Genomic DNA, 16,305 nt, shown 5'->3' on the forward strand with positions numbered 1-16,305 from the left:
GTGGGGTGGCGCTGCTCCTGATGCCACGGCGTGTCTGCAGGCTGGCGGGACGCCGAGGACGCCAGTGCCCCCCTGGTGTACACCCTGCTCCTGCGGCGCTGCCGCCGCGGCTACTGTGAGAACTTCTGTGTCTACAAGGGTAGCCTCCCGGCCTACGGGGCCGTCCTGCCGCCCGGCTTCGGGCCACACTTTGAGGTGGACCTGGCTGTGGTGGTGCAGGACCAGCTGGGCGCTGCCGTGGTGGCACTCAACAGGTGAGCTGCGCCCGGGGAGGGGAGATGGCGCGCCCGCCGCCTGCTCACCGCGCCGCCTGCCTCTGTCGTGCAGGTCTTTGGCCATCATCCTTCCTGAGCCCAACGGTAGCTCGGCGGGCCTGGTTCCCTGGCTGCACAGCCTGACGGCCAGCGTGCTGCCCGGGCTGCTGCGGCAGGCTGACCCACAGCACGTCATCGAGTACTCCCTGGCCCTCGTCACTGTGCTCAATGAGGTCAGTAAGGGTGGGCGGGGACGGCGATCCCTCACGCTGGGCACTCTGATGCCAGCCGCCCACAGCCCCGCCGCCGCGTGGGGATGCCGGGCGTCCTGAGCATGCCCCGTTTGGCCTTTGAGGAAACGATGCAGCGCTGTGTGCCCCTGCCCCTGGTGGCCAGCAGGGGACCAGGCATACTCTGCTCTCCGTGGAGCGGCCCGCCCTGCCCTGCCCCGCCCCGCTCACGGCTCCCCTTTGCTCACTGCCCACCCCAGTATGAGCAGGCCCCGGACGCAGGAGTGGAGCCCAGCCAGCAGCGGCAGATGCGAGCCCAGGTGCGCAAGAACATCACGGAGACGCTGGTTTCGCTGCGGGTCCACACCGTGGATGACATCCAGCAGATCACGGCCGCGCTGGCCCAGTGCATGGTAAGACAGCAGGCTCACCGTGCCCGCCAGGCCTCTGGCCCTGGAGCCTCAGCCAGGCCTCCGGCCCTGGAGTGTTTTTCCTGGCCTGTGCTAGCACTCCGGAGCCCCTGATGCTACCCAGCGGCAGCCCACAGCGCCCCCTCCGGGAGCCCGCAGGTGGGAAGAACAGCTCAGCGTATGGGGGGGATGGCGGGGGGTGGGGGGGGTGGCGGCATCAGACACAAAGATCCTGTCTGGGCCTCCTCTCAGGCCTGCGGTCACACGCTGACACCTGATGTGGCCTTGTCCAACACGAGCTGTCCGCTGCCCAAATTCGCAGCTTAGCAGTACAGGCTGATGGGTGGGGGCAGCTGCTGAGTGCAGTGGGGGGGCTCGCTGGGAGGGCAGGAAGAAGCAGAGCCTTGGGGTGGGGGCGCTGTTCCCATGGGGTCCTGTGGCTCAACAGCTGTCAGTTGTGTGAAAAGATGGCACTGAGCCCCGGGGACAGGGTTATTCCCGGGGTCGGGAGGAGCACAGGGAGGTTGCCGACCGGCCGGGTCCGGAAGTTGTGCTGGGACTGCGCAGGTGGCCAGCAGGGAGCTCATGTGCCGCCCGTGCCTGAAGAAGGTGCTGCACAAGCTGGAGGACACGATGCGCATTCTGCGGGCCGAGACCACCCAGGGCACCGCGACGCCCACCGCCATCGCCGACAGCATCCTCAACATCACAGGTGGGCAGCCCCGCCCGCCTCCCCCTGCTCCCAGGCGCCGGCCACCGCTCACACAGCCCCCTCCCGTGCCCATCTGCAGGGGACCTCATCCACCTGGCCAGCTCTGACGTGCAGGCCCTGCAGCCCTTGGAACTGGGGGCTGAGCCGCCCTCCCCCATGGTGGCATCCAAGGCTTACAACCTGTCTTCGGCGCTCATGTGCATCCTCATGCGCTCCCGCGTGCTCAACGAGGAGCCTCTGACCCTGTCTGGGGAGGAGATCGTGGCCCAGGGCAAGCGCTCGGACCCGAGGAGCCTGCTGTGCTACGGCAACACGTCCACGTCCGGCTGCCACTTCTCCATCCCCGAGGCCTTCAGCGGCGCCCTCTCCAACGTCAGCGATGTGGTGCAGCTCATCATCCTCATGGACTCCAACCCCTTCCCCTTCGGCTACATCAACAACTACACGGTCTCCACCAAGGTGGCGTCCATGGCGCTCCAGACACAGGCCGGCACCCAGATCCCCATAGAACGGCTCGCCACGGAGCGCGCCATCACGGTCAAAGTGCCCAGCAACTCAGACCAGGTCACCCAGAGCATGCGCACCCCAGCAGGCTCCACCGTCGTGCAGCCCCGGGCCTCGGTCAGTGCCGTGGTCACCCCAGACGACAGCAACCCCGAGGCTGGGCTGCACCTGCGGCTCACCTACACCGTGCTCAATGGTGGGTGCCGTGGCTGGGCACACACTGCCCGCCCCCTTCCCAGCCCCTTCCCGGGGGGGGGGGCGGCCCGGGGTGTCCCGCCAGAAGGCCAGTGAGGAGCCACAGAGAAGCTCGTGCTGCCCCAGGCCCCTGACAGAGCTGCAGGGTTTCCCGATGGTGGCCGGCGTTGGGGGTGGGCAGCTGACACCGCGTGTCGCCCCCAGAGCGCTACCTGTCTGAGGAGCCCGAGCCCTACCTGGCTGTGTACCTGCACTCGGCGCCCCGGCCCAACGAGTACAACTGCTCTGCGGACAAGAGGATCAGCCTGGAGGCGCTCAGAGGCGCCGACCACCGGCTCTACACCTTCTTCATCGCCCCGGGGTGAGCCCCTGCCAGAGGCCCAGGAGTGGGCCCGGACAGCAGGCCACGGTGGGCTGTTTTGGGCACAGGCGTGTGTGTGGCTCTGTCGGAAGCCTGGAGAGCTGGCCGGGCCAGGCAGCCGAGAGCAGAGCGCCGTCCGCCCGGACGCCCGAAGCCTGGCCCTGACCCCGCCCCTTCTGGCAGGAGCCGGGCCCCCGGGGGGAGCTACCACCTGAACCTGACCAGCCACTTCCACTGGTCGCCGCTGGAGGTGTCCGTGGGGCTGTACACGGCCCTGTGCCAGTACTTCAGTGAGGAGGACATGATGTGGAGGACGGAGGGGCTCGCGCCGCTGGAGGAGACCTCGCCCCGCCAGGCCGTGTGCCTCACGCGCCACCTCACGGCGTTCGGCGCCAGCCTCTTCGTGCCCCCCAGCCGTGTCCGCTTCATCTTTCCCGTGAGTGGCCCTCCTGTCCCCGCGCTCTCCACTCCTTCGTCCACAGCGGGTGGTGCGGGCCGCGGGACTGGGCCTCGTGGTTCTCTCTTCCCAGGAGCCATCCATGGGTGTGAACTATGTCGTCTTGTTGACGTGTGCCATGTGCCTGGTGACCTACGCAGCCATGGCCGTGGTCCTGCATAAGTTAGACCAGCTGGACGTCCGCCGGGTCCGCGCGATCCCATTCTGCGGGAAGGGGGGCCGCTTCAAGTATGAGATCCTGGTCAAGACTGGCTGGGGCCGAGGCTCAGGTGAGGGGACGTGGCCGTGGGGGTCCTGGGCGTCCACCCTGCCCCAGCTTCTAGCTGCAGCGCTGGGCAGCCACTGCCTCCTCTGGCCCCTGCCTGTTCTCTTTTGACTGTCCGTTTTCCAGAAGCGCCACAGGAGCTGGATGCTGGTGGCTCACACTTGACATCCTAGTTTCCTGGGGCTGACGTCTGAGATTTGCAGTTCAAAACCAGTCTGGGCAGGGAAGTCCTGAAACTTCTTTTGACTGAGCAAAAGCTAGAAGTGGAGGTGTGCTTCCAGCACCAGCCCGGAGCTTGTTTTGAACTGTGCCCCGGCCCCGAGCTCAAGCCCAATGACCAGCACAAAACCCATGTTGGCTCTCACTGGGAGAGGAGCCGCACGCAGCCCCTCCACGGCAGGCCAGGGCTGCGTCTCAGACCGTGCTGTGCGGGGCTCGGGGCTCGGGAGCGGCGCCAGGCTTGTATGCCAGCATCGCCGGGGGTTGGCACGCACCCCGTGGCAGCCGAAAGCTGACGGATGTTGGGTTGTGGCACCGGGCTGGTGATGGTTCCGTGAGCTGAGAAAGCCTGAGTGTGCGTCTGTCGCCGCTGCAGAGCAGGGCCTGCCGGTGCTTGGCGAATGGAGGTTGGCAGACAGAAAAGCTTGCCTGGCCCCGAGCAGCGGGCAGAAGACCAGGTCTCGCTCCTCCCTCCCGCAGGCACCACGGCCCACGTGGGCATCATGCTGTACGGGGCGGACAGCCAGAGCGGCCACCGGCACCTGGACGGGGACAGAGCCTTCCACCGGAACAGCCTGGACGTCTTCCAGATCGCCACCCCGCGCAGCCTGGGCAGCCTGTGGAAGATTCGAGTGTGGCACGACAACAAAGGTCCGGGTGGGGGCCACTGCCGCCCCTGCGCCCGCCGGCCGCCCCGGCCTCACCGCGTGTCCCCCGTGCAGGCCTGAGCCCCGCCTGGTTCCTGCAGCACGTCATCGTCCGGGACCTGCAGAGCGCCCGCAGCACCTTCTTTCTGGTCAACGACTGGCTGTCTGTGGAGACCGAGGCCAACGGGGGCCTGGTGGAGAAGGAGGTGCTGGCAGCAAGTAAGGCCCTCTCCCCACCAGGGGCGGGGCCCACCCTCCCCGCCGCTGCCCCTCCCCCTCCCCCTCCCCGCCGCTGCCCCTCCCCCTCCCCGCCGCTGCCCCTCCCCCTCCCCGCCGCTGCCCCTCCCTCCCTCTCCCCAGGTGACGAAGCCCTGTGGCGTTTCCGGCGCCTCCTGGTGGCAGAGCTGCAGTGTGGCTTCTTTGACAAGCACATCTGGCTCTCCGTGTGGGACCGGCCACCACGCAGCCGCTTCACGCGTGTCCAGAGGGCCACATGCTGCGCCCTCCTCCTCTGCCTCTTCCTGGGCGCCAATGCCGTGTGGTACGGGGTCGTGGGAGATGCCACCCACAGGTAGGTGCTGTGGGGTAGGTGATGCGGCCTTCTTGCCCACTCTTCTGCCCCTCCAGCCTCCTCACGCCTGGATCTCCCCTCCTGCCCTAGTGTGGGGCCCGTGTCCAGCCTGGTCCCCCCCGGTGCCGATGCTGTCGCCGTTGGCCTGGTGTCCAGTGTGGTCGTCTACCCTGTCTACCTGGCTGTCCTGTTCTTCTTCCGCATGTCTCGGAGCAAGGTGTGCTGGGCCAGGTCAGGGCTGCTGGGTCCAGGGTGGTCCCGGGTGGCCGTGTCACCCAGCCACTGGGAGTGCAGTGCGGCAGCCCCCGGGAGACCACAGGCCAGAGCAGGCCCCTTGGAAGCGTCCACAAAACCAGCCACGCCTAAAAGGACATGGATGGGAAACGGTTCTCAGAGCCATGCGCCAGTGGCTCACACCTGTCATCCTAACTGCTCAGGAGGCTGAGATCTGAGGATTGTGGTTCAAGGCCAGCCTGGGCAGGAAAGTTTGTGAGACTTGTCTCCGATTCACCATACAAAAGCTGGAAGTGAAGCTTTGGCTCAAGTGGTAGAGAACTAGCCTTGGGCAAAAAAAGCTAAGGGACAGGGCCCACGTCCTGAGTTCAAGCCCTAGGATGCACGCGTGTGTGAGCACATGCGCACGCGCACACACACACACCAAAATAATGAAAGAGAGGTCACCTCGGGGGTTCCCCTGCAGAGACTGACTAGGTTCTGAAGACCATGCACAAGCTGCATGCTGAGCATGCGCGGGCGAGGGCGGAAGACCCTGCTGGGAAGGCACTGCAGAGAGCAAATGTCCCAAGGACGTAAATATGCGTAAAGAGGGCGCATCGTGAAAGCCAGGCCCGGCTGGTGAATCCCAGCAAACCGTTCAGCTCCCCAAAACACAGGAGGGGAGCCTTCTGAGCTCGCGCGAGGCCAGCACTGCCCTCGGCCACCGGGCGGCCACCGCAGAGCCGCACACACGCCCGGGCCTCCGGCACCCCAGGAAGGCTATGCACCAAGGCCGAGAGGGGTGTTCCAGGGGTGCATGGCGGTCACGTGCCGTGGGTGGCGGTTTACACACGTGAAGGGTGATTGTGCTGGGAGTAGCCTCTATCTAGTGCATGGCTCTGAATTCAGCCCGAGTACTGCCAGAAAGAAGAATTAGAGCTAATTCATTCATTGAAGAACTTTTTTAGACTGGTAGCAGGTTTGAACTCGACTTTGTGACTGCCCGTTTTGCTTGCTTGTGGCATGTGTGCTCTACCACTTAAGCCATGTCTCCGTATCCGCAGTACTACTTTGTGCTTGGTATTTGTGTGTGCGTGCGCATGCTAGTCCTCAGGCTTGAACAACTCAGGGCCTGGGCGCTGTCTCTGAGCTTTATTGCTCAGTGCTAGTGTTTTGCCACTTGAGCCACAACTCCACTTCTGTTTTTTTTTTGTTTTTGTTTTTGTTTTTTTTTTGGGTCCGGTCACGGGGCCTGAACTCTGGGCCTGGGCACTGTCCCTCAGCTCTTCAGCTCTAGGCTAGCACTCTACCACTTGAGCCACAGCGCCACTTCTGGCTTTTTTCTTTTTGCTTATGTGGTGCTGGGGAATCGAACCCAGGGCCTCAGGCATGCAAGGCAAGCGCTCTACCACTGAGCCACCTTCCCAGCCCCCACTTCTGGTTTTTTGGTGGTTCATTGGAGTCTCATGGACTTTTGTGCCCAGTTGGCTTCAAACATCGATCCTCAGATCTCAGCCTCCTGAGTAGCTAGCATGACAGGCGCCAGCCTTTTTGCTTATTTTGGAGATGAAGTCTAATGGCCTTTTCTACCCACGCTGGCCTTGACCTGCAGTCCTCTGTACTTCAGCCTCAGTAGCTAGGATTGCAGACCTGAGCCACCAGCACCTCTCTTGCTGCCTCTTGCTGAGCACCTGGCCTCTCCATGCAGGTGGTCGGAGGCCCAGGCCCCACCTGCCCAGGGCAGCCCGCACTGGACACCGACAGTTTCCTGGGCTCACCCGTGCTGAACGGCTCCTTCTTCACGCTGTCGGCGCTCCGGGCTGAGGTGCGGCCTGGGGGGCATGGGGCCAGGTGGGTCAGCCCGCGGGCACAGCGGGCCTCCGCCCAGACAGCTCTCTGCGCTTCTCAACAGGCCCTTGCTGGACAAGTAAGAAGTGACTTTCTTCTGGATGATTCTAAAAGGTGTGTCTGCCCAGAGGAACGGAGGTCACAGAACAGTGGGCTGTGCCTGGGCGGTGCTGGGGACGTGTGGCATGTGTCCTTGCGTGTGGCACGTGTCCTTGCGTGTGGCACGTGTCCTTGCGTGTGGCATGTGGCGTTCTGCAGCCCGGGGTGGCGGCTTGCTGACCTGTGTGTTGTGTGTGTGGTGCGTTGGCGCCGTGGGCGGGGTGGCGGCATGCTGACCTGTGTGGCCCGTAGCCTGGTGTGCTGGCCGTCCAGCGAAGGCACGCTCAGCTGGCCAGACCTCCTCAGCGACCCGTCCATCGTGGGCAGTGCCCTGCAGCAGCTGGCATGGGGTCAGACCAGCCAAGGGCTGGGCCGGGAGGAGGACGGCCCCCCCTCGCCTGCCAAGCACCTGTCAGCATCAGGTGAGCCCAGCAGGGTTCTAGCCCCCCCACCCCCACCCCCACCCCCGGGCTGGGCCTGCCTGACGCGTCCCACTCCCTGCAGATGAAGACCTGATCCGGCAGGCCCTGGCCCCCACCCGGGACGCCCACGTGGACACGGACCTGCTCACCGGCCTGTGAGTGAGGCTCGGGGTGGGCGCTGGTGGGAGCTGTGCGGCCCAGGCTGACGGGCAGAGGGCAGGCGCCTGGTGCGGAGCATTTCCCGCCTCTGCCCTGGGCTCCCGGCCGGCCAGTGACCGCAACTCCAGGGTAGGAGGCTGCGGGGCATGGGGGTTGCGAGAGCAGACCAGCGGCCAGTCTGCAGGGCTGAGCTGGGAAGCGCTTTTTGTTTTTTTACAAATTCCTGAGTTTGAACTCGGGGCCGGGTGCGAGATGCCCCTTGGTTTTCATTTTGAGAGTGTTTAATACTTGACGTTTAGCAGCATAGATTAGTTGCCTGGAGGGTTCACCGTGATGCTTGCACACGCTGTACCCCAGTCTGGCGCTTCCTCATCTCTCCCTCCCCGCCTGCCTCCCTCCCCCGCCCCTCCCTTCCACCCCATGCATGCAGTTGGTGCCCCAGCCCAGGAGTGCGCTCTACTGTCCTGTGCTTCATGCGCTTGCTGTTCTCATTTTTAATGTAATTCTTAATTACATTAATTACGTTAAAATGTAACTAGTGTACAGGAGGGGTTTCTTGGTCATGGTCACTCATATGCACATACATTAGAATTTACCAGTGTACTCAATCATGGTCCCAGCCCTTACGGGTTTGTTTTGTTTTTGGTGAAAGAACCAGAGCTTGAACTCAGGGCTCTTGTTTGGCTTTCTTCTCACACATCATGCTGTACCACTTGAGCCACACCTACATTCTGGCATTTTACTAATTAATTGGAGACAGTTTTTCAGTTTTCTGCCCAGGCTGACTTTGAATCGTGATCCTTAGGTGTCAGCCTTCTGAGTCGGCAGGATTACAGGTGTGAGCCACAGGGGCCTAACTTTGTTGTGTGTGTGCATGTGCGCCAGTCCTGAGACTTAAACTCAGGGCCTGGGCGCTGTCTGGGTGTCTGTTGCTCAAGGTTACCTTCTTGTGCTACCTTGCTTTGCACCTGAACCACAGCTCCAGCTTTTTTGGTGATTTATTGGAGAAAGAGCCTCACAGACTTTCCTACTGGCTTTGCACTGTGATCTGTATAGATCTCAGCCTCCTGAGGAGCTAGGATTATAGACATGAGCCACCAATGTTAGCCTGTTATTTTGTTTTTAAGGGTTTTTTTCTTGTCAATGTGCCAGTCCCGGGGCTTGAACTCGGGTTCTAAGTGCTGTCTCTGAGATTTCCTGCTCTAGACTAGCCATATACCACTTGAGCCACAGCTCCACTTCCGGCTTTGGGGTGGTTAATTGGAGATGAGTCTCATGGTGAGCGTGTAAGCCAGAATTCAGAGTGTGTAAATAGGAAAGCATGAGATGCTCAAGAAGCACCAGTGGCTCACGCCTGTGATTCTAACTACACAGGAGGCTGAGATCTTAAGATCGCAGTTCGAAGCCAAGCACTGGCTCAAGGGAGAAAGCCTGGGCCTGAGCAGAAAGCCCCAGGCCCTGAGCTCCAGCCCGGAAGGCGCCGGCACCGCTGCTTCCCTGGCGCGGCGGCGGTGTGGCGCTCACAGCTCTGCCCTGTGCCCAGGTCCAGCACGCCCGGGGAGAGGCCTGAGACGCTGCTGCTGCAGAGGCCGGGAGAGAAGCAGCTCCAGCCCAGCCCCAGTGGCGGGCAGTCCCCGCCGCCCCGGTGCTCGGCGACAGGTGCGCTCGGGGCCCGGGCCCAGCCCCCCCAGCCCCCCCCAGCCCCCCGCCCCGGTGCTCAGCGACAGGTGCGCTCGGGGCCCGGGCCCAGTCCCCCCAACCCAACCCCCCCCCAGCCCGCCGCCCCGGTGCTCAGCGACAGGTGCGCTCGGGGCCCAGGCCCAGCCCCCCCCAGCCCCCTGCCCCGGTGCTCAGCGACAGGTGCGCTCGGGGCCCGGGCCCAGCCCCCCCAACCCCCCCCAGCCCCCCCCCAGCCCCCCGCCCCGGTGCTCAGCGACAGGTGCGCTCGGGGCCCGGGCCCAGCCCCCCCCCGCCCCCCCCCGCCCCCCAACCCCCCCCAGCTCCCCGCCCCGGTGCTCGGTGACAGGTGCGCTCGGGGCCCGGGCCCAGCCCCCCCCGCCCCCCCAACCCCCCCCAGCCCCCTGCCCCGGTGCTCAGCGACAGGTGCGCTCGGGGCCCGGGCCCAGCCCCCCCCAGCCCCCTGCCCCGGTGCTCAGCGACAGGTGCGCTCGGGGCCCGGGCCCAGCCCCCCCAACCCCCCCCAGCCCCCCCCCAGCCCCCCGCCCCGGTGCTCAGCGACAGGTGCGCTCGGGGCCCGGGCCCAGCCCCCCCCCGCCCCCCCCCGCCCCCCCAACCCCCCCCAGCTCCCCGCCCCGGTGCTCGGTGACAGGTGCGCTCGGGGCCCGGGCCCAGCCCCCCCAGCCCCTCCAACCCCCCCCAGCCCCCCGCCCCGGTGCTCAGCGACAGGTGCGCTCGGGGCCCGGGCCCAGCCCCCCCCAGCCCCCCCCGCCCCCCCAACCCCCCCCAGCCCCCCCCGCCCCCCCAACCCCCCCCAGCCCCCCGCCCCGGTGCTCAGCGACAGGTGCGCTCGGGGCCCGGGCCCAGCCCCCCCCGCCCCCCCAACCCCCCCCAGCCCCCTGCCCCGGTGCTCAGCGACAGGTGCGCTCGGGGCCCGGGCCCAGCCCCCCCAGCCCCCCCAACCCCCCCCAGCCCCCTGCCCCGGTGCTCAGCGACAGGTGCGCTCGGGGCCAGGGCCCAGCCCCCCCAGCCCCCCCAACCCCCCGCCCCGGTGCTCAGCGACAGGTGCGCTCGGGGCCCGGGCCCAGCCCCCCCAGCCCCCCTCAACCCCCCCCAGCCCCCCGCCCCGGTGCTCAGCGACAGGTGCGCTCGGGGCCCGGGCCCAGCCCCCCCAGCCCCCCCCCCGGGCCAGCGGCCTCTGCAGCTGTCCTTTTGCCCCCAGGACCCGTGGAGGGTCTCCACAAGCGGCTGCTGCCCTCCTGGTGTGCACCCCTTGCCCACGGGCTCAGCCTGCTCCTGGTGGCCGTGGCTGTGGGGGTCTCGGGGTGGGTCGGTGCCCGCTTCCCTCCCAGCGTGGGCCTCACGTGGCTGCTCTCGAGCAGCTGCAGCTTCCTGGCCTCGTTCCTCGGCTGGGAGCCACTTAAGGTGAGTGGGCGCATGCGTGGGGAGGGCCGTGCGGGGCCCAGCCTGCCCGCTGACGCCTCCCTCCCCCAGATCCTCCTGGAAGCCCTCTACTTCTCCCTGGTGGCCAAGCGGCTGCACCCGGAGGAGGACGACACCTTAGTGGAGAGCCCGGCTGTGACCCCCGTGAGCGAGCGCGTGCCCCGCGTGCGCCCCCCCCACGGCTTCGCCCTCTTCCTGGCCAAGGAGGAGGCCCGCAAGGTCAAGAAGCTGCACGGCATGCTCAGGGTGAGCCCTGCCCTAAACCCTGCCCAACCCCTCCGCCCGCTGCCCGTGGGGCAGGATGCTCCCTCACGCCCCTGCTCCTGCCCGGCCTTCCAGGGCCCCGGGCTCAGCTGCTTGCCCCTCAGTGACCACGCCTGCTCCCAGCAAGGCCCCGCCCTGGTGTCGGCCCCGTGACCCCGCCCTGGCGCGGTGGCCGGGAGCGCCGACCACAGGCTTGCCCTGTCCCCAGAGCCTCTTGGTATACATGGTCTTCCTGCTGGTGACGCTGCTGGCTAACTACGGGGATGCCGCAGGCCACGCCCACGCCTACCGGCTGCAGAGCGCCATCAAGCAGGAGCTGGACAGCCAGGCCTTCCTGGCCATCACCCGGTAGGACGCTCAGGGACGCACACGCACGGGGTCCCCCGGGGCAGGGCGGCCCCGACACCAGCCCAGCCTGACGGGGATGGGAGCCGCCGAGCGGGGGAGTGCCGTCTCCCGTACCGCTCCGCTCCGCAGGCTCGGGACAGAAAGATGCGCCCCGCACAGTGGGCTGGGCAGCCTGCACTCGAGCTGGGCAGAGGAGCCTGGGGCTGGTGAGTGACTTCGTGCTGCCCGCAGGTCTGAGGAGTTCTGGCCGTGGATGACCGGCGTGCTGCTGCCGTCTGTCCACGGAGACGGGCCCGGCCCTGAGCTGGGGCCCCCGCGGTTACGGCAAGTGCGGCTGCAGGAAGGTGAGACGCGGCCCTCCCCTCCTCCTGGAGCTGCCGGGAGGGCTCTGGCCGCTGCTGACAGCGAACGCCCCTCATCCCGCCCTGGGCTCTGCCCGCCAGACCCTCTGCTCTGCGCAGACCTGCCCAGCTCCGGGGCCCATGCGCACGCGTGCTCAGCTGCCGGAGGCTTCAGCACCAGCGACTACGGTGTTGGCTGGCAGAGCCCGGCTCACAACGGATCGGACGTGTGGGCCTACTCTGCACCAGACCTGCTGGGGTAAGCGCAGAGGGCTGAGGCCCACGGGGGGGGGGGGCGGGCAGGCCCTCCTGAGCGCCCCACACGCAGCGTTCCCCCTCTCCGACAGCGCCTGGCACTGGGGCTCCTGCGCCGTGTACGACAGTGGCGGCTACGTCCAGGAGCTGGGCCTGAGCCTGGAGGAGAGCCGAAGACGGCTGGGCTACCTCCAGCTGCACAACTGGCTGGACAGCAGGTGGGCCCAGCCAGGGCAGCTTCCCCCCTCCCGCCCCAGCCCTGTGCGCCCCGTGTGGGTCCCCCACCCAGGCCAGGGGCCTTGCTGAGATGTCCGTGTGCAGGAGCCGTGCCGTGTTCGTGGAGCTGACCGGGTACAGCCCTGCTGTGGGGCTGCACGCTGCCGTCACGCTGGGCCTCGAGTTTCCCGCCGCCGGCCGGGCCCTGGCCACGCTCAGCATCCGGCCGTTCGCTCTGCCACGCGTCAGCAGCGGTCTGTCCCTGCCACTCCTCACCTCGGTAACAGCCGCCCCTACAGGGTCCCCTCGGCACGCCCCAGGCCACACGCACAAACCCTTGACCCCCATCTCGCGGGGCCCCTGCCCCCCAGGTGAGCCTGCTGCTGTTTGCCCTCTACTTCCTGGCGGCCGAGGCGCGTGCATGGCGCAGGGAGGGACTGGCGCGCGTGACCCGGCCCGGAGCCTGGGTGCGGTGGCTACTGGTGATCCTGACGGCGGCCGCGGCCCTCGTCCGCCTGGCCCAGCTGGGCGCAGCTGACCGCCAATGGGGCAGGTTTCTGAGGGGCCGCAGGGGCCGGTCTGTCCGCTTCACCAGCTTCGACCAGGTGGCCCAGCTGAGCGCTGCCGCCCGCGGCCTGGCTGCCTCACTGCTCTTCCTGCTCCTGATCAAGGTGAGTTTGCTGGCCGGGCTGCGCCGGGCACGAGGCTCCTGCCAGCGGCTGACCACACCCCGCACCCTCCGCAGGCCGCCCAGCAGCTGCGCTTCGTACGCCACTGGTCCATTTTTGGCAAGACACTGTGCCGGGCCCTGCCGGAGCTTTTGGGCACCACGCTGGGCCTGGCTGTGCTCGGCGTGGCCTATGCCCAGCTGGCCGTTTCGGTAGGTGGCTGAGGGGACCTGTGGGATGGGGGGGCCTTGGCCGGAGCACCGCCTCACTCCCCGCTTCCCACAGCTCGTCTCCTCCGGCATGGACTCCTTCCAGAACGCAGCCCGGGCCATCTGGGCCCTGTGCCCGGGAGCCAGAGTGCCCGCCCTGTGCCCGGCGGAGTCTTGGTACTTGTCCCCCCTGCTGTGTGGGGCGCTCTGGGCCCTGCGGGCGTGGGGGGCCCTGAGGCTGGGGGCCGTCCTCCTGCTCTGGCGGTACCATGCGCTGCGCGGGGAGCTGTACCGCCCCGCCTGGGAGCCCCAGGACTACGAGATGGTGGAGCTCTTCCTGCGCAGGCTGCGCCTCTGGATGGGCTTCAGCAAGGTCAAGGAGGTGGGTACGGCCCAGAGGGGGGGAGAGGGACACACCTGGGCCACTGCGCCCAGGTGCAGCCGGACTGACCGAGCCCCTGTGCCGCCCCCAGTTCCGCCACAAGGTCCGCTTCGAAGGAATGGAGCCCCTGCCCTCGCGCTCGTCCCGGGCCTCCAAGTCCCCCCCGGCCGCCCCGCCCCCCAGCGCCGGCTCAGAGGCCTCGCGCCCCTCCACCTCCTCCTCCAGCCAGCCCGACGGGCTGCGGAGAGAGCCCGAGCCCGAGCCCTCCCGCCTGCACTCCATGTTCGAGGCTCTGCTCATGCAGTTTGACAGACTCAACCAGGCCACAGAGGACGTCTACCAACTGGAGCAGCGGCTGCAGAGCCTTCAAGGCCAGAGGACCGGTCAGCCCCGGGCCTTGCCTCCCGCTGGCCGTGCCCCGGGCCCCCCGCGGGCCCTGGCCCCCTGCCCCGCCTGCCGGGCCTCGCGGGCTGTGGGCCCCGCTGCCAATCCCGGCAGGGTGTCCCTGTGGGGCAAGAACAAGGTCCACCCCAGCAGCACCTAGGCCCAGGGGCCTGGACCAGGCTTTCCCCTGGGGCAGCCGCCCTTCCTCGGGCAGGGCCCGTGGCTGTGCCCGGCCCCTCAGAAGCCAGGGCAGATACCGTACCGCTCAGTATTACCTACCTACCGGCAGCCCCGCCGCCCGCGGGCTTCAGCACTTTAGCGGCCGCCGGTCCGGCCGGCCAGCCAGCCGGGACACGGCAGTGTTGGGCTGAGCGAGCAGCAGCCTCCGAGACGCTAATTTATTTCCCGAGTCCTCAGGTACAGTGGGCTGTGCCCAGCCGCCTCGCCTGGCGAAGGATCCCATCCGGGGAGGGCTCAGCCGCACCCCGCTGCCATCCCCTAAGTTATTAATTACCTCTCCTGCCGCCCTGCACACGTCCCGTCCCCTGCGCGCACCGTCAGTAATTTATACGGGGTTCAGAGGTGTCTATTTTTGTATGTCGCTACTCTCGAGTGCAGAGGGACCTGACTTTATTTTCTTTTTCTCCGGCTGGGGGAGCTGCCGCTGCTTCTTGGATCCGAGTCTGGCCCTGAGGTGGGCGTGGGCACCACCGCCTCACCTCGTGTTCCTGCTGCCACCGTGGCCTTGCCCCCCTCCCCCCTGCTGGCAGCGAGCCGGCGGCCAGCGCCCAGGCTTGCTGGGGTCGGGCCTGGACTAGAACGTGGTGAATGTGAAGCGAAGGGACGAGACCCCTCCTGGGGCTGGCTCCCAGGCCGGGGCCGGCGTGAGTGTGTGCGGGCCCTGAGGAGCAGCACAGCTGAAGCCACGGCCTTGACCCTGCCCCAGTCCCTCCAGACAAAGTCAAATAAAGGCGCTGCCTTGACGGCTACCTGTGCTGCTGCTCGTGCGCCGGGCGGGCACGGCCGGTTTATTTCGCTTGCTTATGGGGACAGGGTGCTGCGGGCGGTGCCCTCACACAAACTCCGTGAAGTCGTCCACAGAGGAGATGAGGCGTTTCCGCTGGCCCGTCTCGTAGCTGGCTGTGGGCTCCGCGGGGACCGGCGCTTTGGTGTGGGTTGGGGGGTGCATCAGAGGCAGGCTGGGGCTGGAGTAGTGCATCTCCTCCCGGATCTGTGGGGAGACACTTGGGCAGCAAGCCCCGCCCATGCCGACCAGCTCTGAGGCCCCCCCCCGGCCCCCCCCCCCCCGTCCTACCCGCTGGCGCAGCCGCTTGATGTGGCGGAGCCGTGCGATCCACTTGGAGGGGTAGATTTCAGTGGGGTTGGAGCGGCTGTGGTGCACCTGCGAGGCCATCTGGGGACCACGAGGGGAGATGATGGGGCGCCTTGCACCACACTTGCGCCCCCCCCCCCCCGCGCCTTGTACACTCACATTGGCGTGCAGGGCCATCTGGCGGGCCACAAAGGGCAGGTTGCGGTCAGACACGATCTTAGCCACGCTAGTGTCCACAAGTCCCTCCATGTCTGGGGAAACACAAGGCTCGCTCTGGGCTCGCGTGCACGCGGCCCCTCCACCCCGGGGAGACGCAAGGCTCGCTCTGGGCTCACGCGCTCGCGCATGCGGCCCCTCCACCCCGCCGCCCCAGGCCTCACCTTTCCTGCACTGCAGCGTCAGCAAGTTGCACTCGTAGTCCAGTGGCGTGATGATCACATGGACAAAGTTGAACTGGCCCTGCCAAACAGCAGAGGTCACGTGACGCACGTGTCCCTGCCTTCGTGGGTGTCCTCCGTGGCTGGGCCTGCTGCGGCTCAGACACAGCGGCGCCGCCTTCTCGGGGCCGCCAACAGCACCGTCCCTCCCCCGCCCACCGCGCCGAGGCTGCGCTTCTTCCCAAAGCGGCACGAGGCTCAATTCTTCCCGGAGCCTGCGCCCGGCCGTCCTGCGTGCCCGCTGTCCCGGCTGCCCTGGCACTCCCGGGCCCGCGGATGGCCGCCTCACCGTCAGCGTGCCCGGCACCCCGGGCACCCCGACTCGGGGGACGCCCACAGCTGCTCTCACCAGACTGAGGGCACGAGCCTCCGAGTGACACTGGAGGCCTCCAGCGGGCACCGCGGCCCGCCTTGGCCTCTGGCGAGTGAGCGGCAGGATGGACGCGGTGGCTCGGCGCCGGCCCGGGCGCCGCTCACCTTGATAGTGCCCAGCCGGAAGTCCTCCCCGGAGTCGTTGTAGACGATGGAGACGAAGTCGTTGCCCAGGTGCCGCTTCTTGTCGCAGCGGTGCTTGTCCATGTCCTTGGTGGGCATCAGTGTGGCGATGTGGAAGACAGCTGTGGGGTGTACAAGGCCAGGCTGGGTGCCGGGCAGGACCCTGGGCAGAGCAGTGAGGGGCCGTGACGGGGCCGCGTTGGGCCCTCTGCCGCCCACCAACGGAGCCCTGGCTGATGGCTCCTCCCAGACCGGCGCTCTGGGAGCAGGCCTCGTGCCCAAGC

At 67.2% G+C, this 16,305-nt stretch overlaps 2 protein-coding genes across 14 annotated transcripts in view; one reads left to right on the forward strand and one right to left on the reverse strand.

Annotated features, from left to right (window-relative positions):
• Positions 1 to 14,745, forward strand: part of LOC138814648 (polycystin-1-like) — a 45,131-nt gene extending 30,386 nt beyond the window's left edge. For 4 of the 5 annotated variants that reach the window (XM_070003757.1, XM_070003754.1, XM_070003755.1 and 1 more), the window contains 27 exons: positions 41 to 254; positions 328 to 487; positions 745 to 897; positions 1,462 to 1,606; positions 1,686 to 2,306; positions 2,510 to 2,666; positions 2,850 to 3,102; positions 3,197 to 3,392; positions 4,088 to 4,258; positions 4,330 to 4,473; positions 4,615 to 4,825; positions 4,916 to 5,042; positions 6,750 to 6,866; positions 6,954 to 7,003; positions 7,241 to 7,410; positions 7,493 to 7,565; positions 9,113 to 9,228; positions 10,469 to 10,671; positions 10,741 to 10,935; positions 11,162 to 11,301; positions 11,533 to 11,901; positions 11,990 to 12,115; positions 12,219 to 12,393; positions 12,485 to 12,784; positions 12,859 to 12,993; positions 13,067 to 13,372; positions 13,464 to 14,745. In XM_070003757.1, coding sequence (XP_069859858.1) covers positions 41 to 254; positions 328 to 487; positions 745 to 897; positions 1,462 to 1,606; positions 1,686 to 2,306; positions 2,510 to 2,666; positions 2,850 to 3,102; positions 3,197 to 3,392; positions 4,088 to 4,258; positions 4,330 to 4,473; positions 4,615 to 4,825; positions 4,916 to 5,042; positions 6,750 to 6,866; positions 6,954 to 7,003; positions 7,241 to 7,410; positions 7,493 to 7,565; positions 9,113 to 9,228; positions 10,469 to 10,671; positions 10,741 to 10,935; positions 11,162 to 11,301; positions 11,533 to 11,901; positions 11,990 to 12,115; positions 12,219 to 12,393; positions 12,485 to 12,784; positions 12,859 to 12,993; positions 13,067 to 13,372; positions 13,464 to 13,916 — 5,480 coding nt within the window. In that variant the 3' untranslated portion in view covers positions 13,917 to 14,745. The remainder of the gene's footprint in view (positions 1 to 40; positions 255 to 327; positions 488 to 744; positions 898 to 1,461; positions 1,607 to 1,685; positions 2,307 to 2,509; positions 2,667 to 2,849; positions 3,103 to 3,196; positions 3,393 to 4,087; positions 4,259 to 4,329; positions 4,474 to 4,614; positions 4,826 to 4,915; positions 5,043 to 6,749; positions 6,867 to 6,953; positions 7,004 to 7,240; positions 7,411 to 7,492; positions 7,566 to 9,112; positions 9,229 to 10,468; positions 10,672 to 10,740; positions 10,936 to 11,161; positions 11,302 to 11,532; positions 11,902 to 11,989; positions 12,116 to 12,218; positions 12,394 to 12,484; positions 12,785 to 12,858; positions 12,994 to 13,066; positions 13,373 to 13,463) is intronic. The other variant, XM_070003756.1, reaches the window with a different exon arrangement.
• The window catches only part of LOC138814649 (tuberin-like), a 41,521-nt gene continuing 39,951 nt past the window's right edge, over positions 14,736 to 16,305 (reverse strand). For all 9 annotated transcript variants that reach the window (XM_070003767.1, XM_070003765.1, XM_070003766.1 and 6 more), the window contains 5 exons: positions 16,004 to 16,143; positions 15,470 to 15,548; positions 15,249 to 15,340; positions 15,072 to 15,170; positions 14,736 to 14,987 (listed from right to left, as the gene is read on the reverse strand). In XM_070003767.1, coding sequence (XP_069859868.1) covers positions 14,829 to 14,987; positions 15,072 to 15,170; positions 15,249 to 15,340; positions 15,470 to 15,548; positions 16,004 to 16,143 — 569 coding nt within the window. In that variant the 3' untranslated portion in view covers positions 14,736 to 14,828. The remainder of the gene's footprint in view (positions 14,988 to 15,071; positions 15,171 to 15,248; positions 15,341 to 15,469; positions 15,549 to 16,003; positions 16,144 to 16,305) is intronic.

Source organism: Dipodomys merriami, unplaced genomic scaffold, assembly GCF_024711535.1.
Source record: "Dipodomys merriami isolate MVZ:Mamm:240054 unplaced genomic scaffold, mDipMer1.0.p SCAF_60, whole genome shotgun sequence".
Taxonomy (NCBI): Eukaryota; Metazoa; Chordata; class Mammalia; order Rodentia; family Heteromyidae; genus Dipodomys; species Dipodomys merriami.